The sequence below is a fragment of the Citrus sinensis genome, chromosome 9 (genome assembly GCF_022201045.2).
Source record: "Citrus sinensis cultivar Valencia sweet orange chromosome 9, DVS_A1.0, whole genome shotgun sequence".
NCBI classification, from domain to species: Eukaryota; Viridiplantae; Streptophyta; class Magnoliopsida; order Sapindales; family Rutaceae; genus Citrus; species Citrus sinensis.
In genome coordinates, this window is record NC_068564.1 from 16,121,584 (window position 1) to 16,133,840 (window position 12,257).

The 12,257-nt window shown below is 29.9% G+C and overlaps 1 protein-coding gene across 1 annotated transcript; it reads right to left on the reverse strand.

The window, feature by feature from the left end:
• Positions 1-8,354: 8,354 nt before the first annotated feature.
• LOC127900039 (uncharacterized) lies at positions 8,355-9,918 on the reverse strand. The gene is made up of 3 exons (XM_052434409.1): positions 9,895-9,918; positions 9,107-9,468; positions 8,355-9,008 (listed from the first exon to the last, which is right to left on the reverse strand). The coding sequence occupies exons 2-3, from the start codon at positions 9,464-9,466 to the stop codon at positions 8,937-8,939; spliced, it is 432 nt and encodes a 143-aa protein (XP_052290369.1). The 5' UTR covers positions 9,467-9,468; positions 9,895-9,918; the 3' UTR covers positions 8,355-8,936.
• Between the last annotated feature and the right edge of the window lie 2,339 nt (positions 9,919-12,257).

The window sequence follows — 12,257 nt, forward strand, 5'->3', positions numbered from 1 at the left end:
AAAAAATTCTTGCATGCTTGATGATATTATAGTGAAATGCTTTAATTATGGTTTATTTCTTGATTGACTAATCTTGAGCTTCGTGTAGTGTTTCCTATGTTTAGATATTTTATATACTCATTTCATACTTGGGGGACCTCTGTATTTCTCGAAAATCTTGTTGTCAAAATCCCTTTATTATTGTCAAAATACATGGAGTGTTTATCATCATGAAAAAGAGAGAGATTATTGATCTAAAGGTTTTCAAAACTTTGACTTTGATGATAACAAAGCATATGTTAAGGATGAAATAGAAAATATATTATTTCAATTTTATTACCTCTTGAAGGACAAAAACCATCCATGTAAGATCAATTTTAAATCACTCAATTGGCAGAGCTAATCAAGTTAAGGACAAATATCAAGGATACTAACTTAAGTAATTTATTGTTTCACATTTCTCGTAAAGTTAATATGATTAAATGTGTTCATGATTAAACATTTGAAAGCTCAAATTATTATCATAATCATGACATTTAAATCCATTATTGTTATCATATTATAGAGCTCGTATACTCGAAAAAAAATGAAGATCAAGTGTTTTTATCAAAATGGTTGTTTTTCAAGTATATGGACTAATTGAAATTCTGAAAAAGGAATTATTTGAAAGTATTATTTAAAATTCTGAAAAAGACATGCAAGTGTTGTTTGAAATTCTGAAAAAGGAATCATTTGAAAGATTTTATAACATGTTAGGATAGTATGTAATTTTAAAAAGCTTGGAGGCTAAATTATCAAATTTAGAAAATTGAGAAATTAGAATAAGCGGTCATCTACCTCCTAATTAGCATTCATTCGTTAATATTCTAAAACATTCCATCTTTAAAATGGTTATCCCAATGATCTGTTTAGGCTTAAATTTTTAAATCTATTTCAAATAGTAGCATGCCATGTCAGCAAGCAAGTATTTGTTTCAGAGTTACCAGTGATTCGATAGTAAAGAGAATGTCTTATTTTAAGAGAGTAATGGCTAGCTTCTTAATCCATTTATATAAAGTCAACTCTAACTTTTTTTTTTTCATATTCTTTTGCTGAGCTAAAACTTGATCATTCAAAGCATTCTTAGGCTTTCATTTGTTTCCTTGCATACACTAATTCATTATTGAGCAATCACTTACTAGTATATTCTTGTGAGGAGTGTGTTCTTTCTAAGCATCATATCACCTATGAAATTAAGTGATTGTAAGTGTATAAACACTTAGTGAAAGAGGTGCGGGATGCACACCTTGAATTTGTAAAGGTATATTGACACATTAAAAAGTAAATTATAATCTTTGGAGCCTTGAGATATAAGGCTTCGTGTTAGTGGAATTCTCGAGCTTAGTTTGTTTGGAGGCGTGGACGTGGAAGGGTTTGCCAAACGATATAAAAATTATTGTATTTCGTTTCTCTATCCTTACCTTTTTAATTTATTTATTGTTGTTGCTATTATTTTTGTTGGATGGTCGTATTGCTACTAAAGAATTTTTTAGAACCTAATTAACCTCCCACTCCCACCCTCCCTCCCCTTGGGTTGTTAAGCTAGAATTCTAATATTAATTATAGGCTTGTGTTTTGTACCAATTTAGAGGCATAACTTGTGCATTTAGATTTGCAATATTACGTGATTGATGAAATTACTATATGAGAGGCATAAGTCATGTATTCTTCCTTTTATAAGATTAGTTATATACTATAAATATGTATTTATACAAGCGACGCAGAACAAAATACATAGAATCAATTATTTACGAATTGTTCTCCTTTTTTTATTTCTATTCTCTAATTTACAAGATTTAATATTAAATCATCATTAAGTATGATTAACAAGTATGCTGCTATGATTACCTAGTATGTTGCTCTCTTATAACTAAGGTGCTATTTGCTTTTATGTCTAAAGTCTGAATTTAACTTCTTTAAGACATTTACTTATTTTTCATTATTTGTTTTCTTAATTTATTACTTATTGTCAGACAATTTTATCTAAATAAAAAATAGAAAAAATCTACTTTTATTTGAAATATGAAATCTAAATGGAAAATAAGGAGAGACATTGTTTTTGCTAATTCGAATTGTAGGTGTTGAGTCCATCTCATTTGGATGGCCCAAGCCCAAAGTTTTATAAGTTTGGGTAGTTAATCAATTAAAAGAAACTTGAAGGGGGCAAATGAAATTTGGCTTTAAAAAGCAAGCGGTTAGTCTTGGCAATTTGACTCGACCCTATTTTTGGCCAGACTGACCTGACCCTAATTTTTTGGGTTTTGACTCCAATATTCGGGTTTCAGGTCAAGTTCGGCTTAAAATTTTTAAGTCTAATCAAATTTTGTGTCAGGGTCGAGCACCGTCACTGTCCACTGCGCGCTTGTCGTGCTGCTCTAACTGCTCACTTGCTCCACTCCAATTAGCCCCGAACGGTCTCCATTTGTCTCGCCTGCAGCCTGCTGCCTTACTTCAGCCAGCCACGCGATGCCGCGACGTGAGCCAGCCAGCGACCATTATTACTTAGTCAGCCACGCACACATTCTACCACCAACTTTAGCTTTGATAATTTCATAAATATTAATTAATTTTTCTCATTTAAGCTTATATGGTCATGATGATTATGTAATTATTATTTTTTTGTTAGTATAAGACATGCTTTTTTTTTTTATGTTCGGTTGTGGAATTGAATTGTGTGTGGTTGAGATGGTTGTGGAATTACATTGTGTGTGTGTGTGTTTTTTTTTTAATTTAATTGCATTGTGTGTTTTTAATGTTGGATTTTGGAATTGAATTGTGTGTGGGGTTGAAATGGTTGTGGAATTGAATTGTGTTTGTAATTTAATTGCGTTGTGCATTTTTAATGTTGGATTGTGGAATTGATTTGTAAAAAATTATTCCTATTAATTGGTTGTTTTGTGAATTATTTTGTGATTAATTGTATTGTATATTTTGCCTTTGTGTTGTTAATTATTTTAAATTAGAAAAATCATTTATTTTGTTTTATTTTCATGGTATTGTCACTAGAAAGAGAACAAAAATTAAAAAGTAACATGAATGAAATTGGGATGTGGTCGTAAAATTACAAAAAATTAGCAAATTTGAGCTACTCAAATTATTTAATTATGAAACAATTTTGAGCGGGTCGGGTCGAGCCCGACCCAACGTTGACCTAAATTGGGTTGGGTCGGACTTGTGCTAGGGTTGGGCTTTAAATGTTTTTGATTGGGTTGAGCTCGGTCTTAGGAAAAGACGAAAGAGAGAAGAAGACAGTGGTTGACTATTACAATTTGGGGGCAAGATTTAGCAACTTATAATATCAAACTTACTGCAATATACTAAAAATTCATTATTGTATCCCCTATTCTTTTTTCCTATAATCTACAATCAATAATGTAAGTTGCAAAAATTAGAATCTTACCTAATCTAATTTTCTTGAAACATCTCTTTTTCTTTAAATTTTTTATCTTCATGACTTTTTCTTGAACTCAACTTTATTTTATACTTGTACTTTTCATCATTTCAAATTAATTGTACTTATTGCTTTTTAAAATAAATTAGCTTTAGAATTATGTTTGTGTCTTAATTCACATAAAAATATTACCATTCTATTTTCTTTCCAAAATAATTTTTTTGATTTCTCATCATTTCAACCAAAATTTTATTTTTAACAATTGTGCATGCAGTTTGTACTGCATTATCATTTTTCAAATGGTTATGATAATACAAATTATTTATTTATTATATGATTATCCAATGAACTGTGAAAATTAATTTTTTTATTGAAAATTTTTAATATTTGCAAATTAGGATTTACTTTGAATCCAATTTGAGTCATCATTTATTTTATCTTTAATTAAAGCTAAACACAATAAATACAATCAAATTGAACAATATTTGTAAAAGAACACATTAGAAAATCAATGCAATCGAAAAAAGAAAATATATTAAAACATTAATTTTGCTTCCTAAATTAAATATCGAAAGGAACTTTTTCTCTTATTGGTCAGTTCAATGTTGTAATTCAACAATAATGTTGACAGTTATTTTAAAACTACTTATTTATTGTTCCGAATTGCAATCATTTTTTATAAGTCATAAAAATTAAATTTATTTAACAATATACTTAACATAGTTGGATACATAATTTGTAGCTTAGTTGATGTTGCCCTTATTCTTAATTGTTATATTTTAATGATAGTTTATTTTATTACTACTAATAGTGTAATAAATTTGTAATAATTGATTGCACAATCATAGTTTGCAATTACTACACGAATTATGTAATATCTATTTATAAGAGAGTATTACTCAAATTAATAAAATATACTTTAAAAGTTTAATAATCATGCTTAAATCATATAATCATCTATGCAATTAAGTATAAATTATTTAATTCTACGTGTTGCACTAAAATTATAATTGTCTAGTTACATCGTAAATTTAGTTCAAGAGTACAATGCAATGTCAACAAAAATTATTGTAATAGTACGTAGTGAAATTACACTCTATATTATTAAAAAATTAATTTTTTAAAAATTGTCACATTGACTTGACCGAGTGGATTTCGAGCGAGACTAAAAATAAAATTCGAGTATACATACTTTAGATAAATGCATTCAATTAGACTATATAAGCATTATTAAAAAATTTATTATTATGAAAAATAATATCATATAGACAATATTAGGAATGGTAAAATTACCCGCCAACCCACTAACCTGAATAAACGTACTTGTTGCATGCAATTTTATAGGTTGCGGGTGTTGTACAAATTTTATTGAACTCGCAAGTGCACGAATCTATTGTAGTATAGACTAATGGTGACGAGTATCGATCCCACGAGGAGGTGGATTTTAATTGTGTGTAGAATTAATTTTGTAAATGGGTGGTTGGATTTGTGGTGAAAATGATTTGGATTATCCTAAAATTGGAATTGAAATGGCGAGAATAAATTCTAAAATTGAAATTGAAATGGCGAGAATAAATTCTAAAATTGGAATTGAAATGACGAGAATAAATTGAAGAGAAATCTATTGAGATGACGTACTTGGGTATCTGGATCCGTATCAACATGCATCATGGGCTAAATAATCCTTATTAATGCCAATTAAATCATGAGGAGGGAATCCACACCTCATGAACCACGCTCTAATCAATATGGTGCTAAGGGCTTATCGTGCCAAATAATAATAACCTTGTACTAGGGGGTCGGTGAAACCAAGGCGGTACTAGACAAGATTAGTATTATTTGTCGACGAGAAGTTAAAACATCCAAAAAAATTAGAGGGGAAGAGAAAGTAAATTTACCAAATAAAGCCCATGACACATGTTGAGACTTCACCTTCAACCCAAGCTTGAAAGAAAATTAGCCATTCATAATTGAACTTGGGGTAAAATGAGAATTTATTAAAATACGTAGAAAATATAAAATGGAGAAGGAATTACAGAAAATGGATCCTAAAAATGGATTCAGAGATGTCAAATTAGGGGGGAGAGGCCCCCTTTTGATAGATACATGGAGTAAATCATGGCCATTGGATTAAAAACAGTTTGGACGCTCAGGATTGCGCCACGTCATCAGTCAACAGTACGCGGTTTTACCACCCGGATGAACAGTAACACGGTTTGACCCGGGTTGAACAGTGACGCTGTTTGGTTGAAAATAATCCTGTGTGATGCATGTACCGTACACGAAATTTTTCGTCCACTGATATGCTGCCACGTCACCATCAACAGTACATAAGAATTTTAGTCCAACAGGATCATGACACCTCATCAGTCAATGCCACATCATTGGTCAATGCCACGTCATCGATCCGTCTATGTGAATAGTGTCGTGAACAGTAACATTGACAGTACCGTACACGTGAATAGTACCGTATATGTGAACAGTGCCATTTTTCCTCTTATCCTCTTCTTAAGGTTTTCAACCGTCCTGAATTCAAAAGTGATGTCCGTTTTGCCGTCTGATCTCTTGTTTATTATGAAATGACCATGATGCCCCTAAAATACATAAAATACTTAATTAAAATAAAACACACATAATTAAATTACAAGAAGCTTAAATACATAAAAGTAAGAGTTGTTAGTAAGACTTGAAATGTAAAATGACGATTTTCTCTTTTATAAATATGTATTTTGTAACACTCAACACACCCCCCAACCAGCTTATTGCTAGTCCCTAGCAAATAAAGGGAAAACAAAATTCAAATCCAAAATGATTTTTTTTTAATAAAAACATTCGTGTTTATTCAATCAGATTAATGATAGCAATCAAATAAAAGTATAAGTATTATCTCCAGTCTAAAGAAACATCATACCCACATTAACCATCCACATGAATCAGCCCAGTAGACTTTATTATAGATACTTTCAAGAATGACATGTCAAACCCCAAAATCTCACTGGTAGTAGTGACACTCTCACAAAGAAATTAAACCCAATAAAAATAGTCACTCCAATGAATGGTAATTGAGAGAAAATAATAAAGAAGTGATATCACATGTTCTCACTAAGATGAAAGAAATATGCCCTCAGCTTAGAAATAATACGATCTCAAGTCAAACAAAAATGCTGGTCAACCCATTTTATTTTTCTTTTTTTTATTATTATTATGCATCACTACATCTTTTTAGCCCATATAACTAGCTTCTACTTCAAACTATAGTTCCCTAAAATCAAGAAAGACTTTTATTAGGACGTAACGTAGGCAAGGATTCAAGACAGAGAAGAAAATTTGCAGCAATTCGGCTTCCCCATGGCTGAATTTATTTATTTTGTTGCTCCCAATTCAAGTATGTCTAGCTAATTTTCTTACACTGAGGTTAAGGATGAAACCCTATTCAATAAAATAATTATCTTTTTATTTAATTAATTCCCTATATATGTTCTTTGATGATTATGGTTTTTATTTCACATGATTAATTGGATGTTAATAAAATCTTTTCATCAATTCTGCCATGCATTATTGATTGTTAGGATTAATATTCGATTAATTCTATGCTTGGATCTATAAAGTTTATACATGATTATCTTTGATTTTATGTCTTTCATTAAATTGTTTACATGGAGTGCTTAGGAAACTTTGACTCTTTGTTATTCAATATGTTTACATGAGATTCTTAGATGTCATATTATTAAGCAGAAAAAGAACCTACATTAGATTTAATTACTTGGGCTTAATTGTTATATCCATGAGATGACATAGATTGATTTCGAGTTGTCACTCTAAAATTGGGGATTAATTAATAATTAGATAATTACTAGTTGAATAGTGGTGGATTCTGAAACCTTGGTAATTCTTATCTTATTGAATTCTCCTTTATTTTAATTGCTTCCTTAGTTTAATTGGTTTAATTTTCTTAAAAACTCAATTTGCTCAACTAGGTTAGAATTAATATTAATTCTAGATTTAAATTAGACTTTTTAATTTATAACAATCCCTGTGGGATCGACCTCGTTACCATTATTCTATTCCTAGATTCGTGCGCTTGCGAGTATATTAAAATTTTCACAACAATGAACATGTAGCACAATATTTTAAAATATTTCATTTTCAATTTTAGGTAAATACTTATTATAATTTGGTAATTGTTAAGCTCAATCTTAATCAATGTATCATTAAAGAGAGATATTAAATCTATTTAAATAAGAGAAAAGTATAAATATTGTCAAATAATTAGAATAATAATGTGATAAGTGGCTAAATAGTTTGGAACACAGAATGGTTTTAAATTTTGAAAAAAATAACTTCCAAGTAAATAACTAAAAAAATGTGGGTTCTACTTCAGACTAAGACACATAGACTACGTTTAGAAGACAAGATTGGATTGGATTAGCTTTTAGGATTATATTGGATTACACCGGATTAAATATAGTACTGTCTTTTGTTTGGTGCATGTCGGATAGGATTATAATAGTGTTATCCTATGTTTGGCATTTTACAGGACTGGATAATAAAAATAATAGGAAAATTAAGTGAAATGTCATATGCTTAAATTTTGACAATAACTTTTGAATAAAATTCTGCCTTCTATAAATGAAATCAATAATAATAATAAAAATACAGCACCTGATTCAATAATATTCCACATCTCAATATGTAGCAACCTATATAACCAGTACCTCCAATATATAACATTATCAAAAAATATAAAATTCACAAACTATAGAGCAACAATTCAATCTAAATAAGATACAATTTTTGATATACTATATTTAATTACATAAGACAACAACAAAACAACTATTTATAAAGTATTTGATACATCATACATGATCATCATTAAGCCACTTTAATATGTGGTTAAATACTTACAAAAAAACGGTGGCTATCATTTGTTAAAAACAATTTAGAATCACCCACAAACAAAATATAATTCATATGATCAGTTACAAAAAATATGTCATCATCACATTCATAAACCTACCATATACGGTTAATCTTTTGTACAAAAAGGATCCCAAAATACCACCCTTAATCAATCATCGTACCCACCTAAGATAAGTTCTTCAAGAAACTCCTTTCTTTCTTCATCATTTTGCATCGTCCTAAATATTTCTGCATGTTCTGGTTGTTTCAGCAACATCTTTTGCACCCTAACTCTTTGATGTAGTGAAAGGTTCATTTTTATCAACATGTCAGCAACAACTTGTGAATTAGTACTTTCATTTGATAGCTTACCAACAAGATTATTCACATTTTGATTTGACTTTTCCATCACGTCCTGAAATACGCATGCAATTTTTTCCAAGCTTCCAACCAATAGATCAGTTGATGTAGCTCGCTTCCTTTTAGATGATTTTGTTTGACCTTGGTCCATTGACATGGGAGATAATCCTTCACCAATCTCAGACTCAGCTTCAAGATTGTTTTCATTTTCATTCTCTATCATGTCAATAGGAGTTTTAGCTCCTTTCCCAGTAGCACGATCTTTTCAAAAAATATATGCAAGCCTCTCATATATAGGAAATGGTTTGTTCCTCCACCCTTCAGCATTCTTATGGTGCTAAAATAAAGGAAAAAAAAAGAATTCTGTTAATTTAAAATGGTCACTAGAAAAAAAAAATTTCTTATTAAAGGTCACTAGAAAAATAAAAAATTCACCTGCATATAGGATTGCCATGCCTCATCACTATCAACTTCAACACACTGTTTTTCATCATTCCAACCAAAGCCACTAGTGTTAGGCATATCAAACACTACTCCATAGTTGTTCTTCAATTTTTTCATTTTTGATTCCACATGTGGGCTAGCTTTTAGGCCAGCATTAGGAAGTAACTTTGCCAATTGTTCTTCAATATGCCTATTAGCACCTGGTTTTAGTTGCCCACAATCAGCATGAAATCCGCGTGCTACCATTTCCTCCAATATATTCAGCAAAGCTTCCTCTTCTTCTTTTGTCCATGCACGTCTTGACCCCTTTTTATCCTTTTCATTATTTTGATTAGTAGTTACACCATCCATCCCTATATAAGAATAATAATTCATGTATTAAAAAGAAAATGTACATTCACAGTGAAATAAGATAAAGAATAATGGGAATAAATGAGAATAATGAAAAAATAAGCATTGTAAAAATAAAATAATTGATTTTCATAATCAAGCACAAATTGGACGGTGCACTTGACATACTAGAATAAAATTAGGCAAATGACATGTCTTCATAATTCAGTTAATTAAAATAAATTGAAGAGAATAAAGTAACGCACAATTGATAATAATAAGGTCCAAATGAAACAAAACTGTTATGAGGGAGAAAAATAATAAAAACCCACCAACGTCTAAACAATATATATTGGCAATGCAAAAATTAAAGGAATATTACTGTAAGTTTGGAAAAAGTAAGCAAAATAATTAAGATTTAAGTAGGGAAAGCATATAGATTCACTTACTAATTGAAGGAGAAAGGTGAGTTTTCAATTCCTGCAACCAAGCCAACAATAAAAGAAAAAGGGAAAAAAAGTCAAGTTTAAGATCCGTACTTGAAGCCCCAATTTAATTGGAAAATAAGAATCAATTTAAATAATATTTTGAGTACCTTTGATTGTTGCTCAGATCATCTAAACCAATTTTTGGAGAATCAAGATTTGTTGAGGAAGGAAGATGTGCGTGCTCTGCATTTGTTTGAGAGTAATTGTAATTGGGTTTGCTTTCGGCTTGATGAAAGAGAAGAGAGGATTATAGATTCACTAGATTTTTTATCCAAGATAAACCCACCTAAAAAAGGGGATTGATAATCCCAAGATTATGGGATAAAAAATTGCGTTTATTTTTTAATCTTTACAGCCAAACATGGCTATGGATGGGATTAATATTTTTAGTCCTGAAAATTAGTCTTATCCTACCTTTATCCCAGCAGCCAAACATAGCCATAGTAGATGCTACTTCGACTTGCTAATATTAAATGTACTTCTTCAAAATTCTTGTCAACAAAATGCTCCTAATAGCAGTTATTCATCAACTTAAAAAATTATTTATTTGATTTAGTTATTAATTTTAATTATTTAAAAATTAAAAAAAAAATCAACTGTCAAATGGATTTAGTGAATGTGTATGGATTATAGGGCGCATTTGGGGTATGTTTGGCGGGCGGGTCTATGAGGTTATGTATTGTAATATAAATTCAGACCTGCGTTTGGCTGCAAAAAATAATTACACTGGTTTGAAAAGATTGTTCGGCAATCGATATGCAAATAAGACTCGCCTCCCCCTGCGTGTCTAAATTGCACATGTCCTTTTCTATTTTAACTATTATTTAATATTAGCTATTAGATTCAATACAAATCAAATATTATATTTCTTTAACACATTAATTTATGTTTAACTAATAAATAAGAAAAGATGTTGAAATCCACTGCATATAATTATATTTTTATTAATAAACTTAAATAATAAACTAACTTAAATATTAAAATATTTATTAAATTCATATAATATTTATTTAAAAATATAAATAAATAATAACTATTTAGTATTATTTAATACTATTAAATAATAAAAATATATAATACAGTTCATACTCTACCAAACATGATACTGTATTATTTAATGCATTCCATTATAATTCAATACAGTCCAATACAATGCAGCACACCAAACGCGCCCTTGATGTCCAGGATTGCTGGGTATAAAAGTACTGTTCAGCATTAAACTTATGTGTACTTGCATTTGGCTGTGAATCAAACTCGCATTGCATCGCATAACGCAAAAAAATTATGCGGTGAAACCCGCATTAACCAATCCCGTGAGGGGTTGGGTTTAAGTGGGTATGCATAAATATAACAAAAAAGAAAATTGTTTTAAAAAGCACAAAGCGCCTTTTTTATTTTCCAACACCTTACCTTGAAGGCCACTACTTCTTGATTTCGGCGACGAATCCGCACCGGAGCTTTGTCGCATGATGCTTTCTCTGCGCGCATCCATATCTGCATCGCCTTCCCCGCATGTATTCAAGGTCTGCTTTGCCGTGCGCCACACGTGCTTCTTTATTGCCGCCGTGTTGGATATTCATTGCCTAAATCATCAAACAAAATCTACAAAATCAGAGATTATGTTTCTTTTTCTTCTGGATGAGGATCTTCTCCTAATCTGATTTTCATCTGAGCAAATTTTATTAATATAATTGGTGGGTAATAAATTAAAAAGAAAAAATATTTAAATCTTAATCAACCACTAACACTTAAATATAAGTGACACAAGATCTGTAAAAGATCAGGAGTGTTCAGATCAAGAGATGATCCATATGCTTTTCTTCTAAGTTGAATTTATGTCATATATACACACACATGCACATGTGCTACTATCATAATTATTAATCCCTCGGAAGTCCAAAGGTTTGCAATTGATTTCAGCAAAATTATCAGTATATTCTTCATTAATAAAATTGAGCGTTGCTAATTTGCTATTATTTTTGCTTTCTTTTTCTTTTTCTCTTTTAATTGTTAAAGTTTATTGTTTTACTTTTGATAAACTTATTTTCGCCAATTTTATATATTATTTTTTATTTGTTCAAAAATATTTAATTTTTTATATTTTTTAAAGCAATAATATATCGAATTCGTGGGTTGTGAAAATATACTGATAAAGTAATATTTCACTTTTAGAGATAGACAACAAATATCATTATGTTTACATAATACATTTGTATTAAATTTCTAAAATTTAAGACTTCTATATTTAATATTTTTAGTAGTAATAATATTATTTTCTAAATATTATTTAAATTAATCACTAAAGAAATTAATATATTACAATA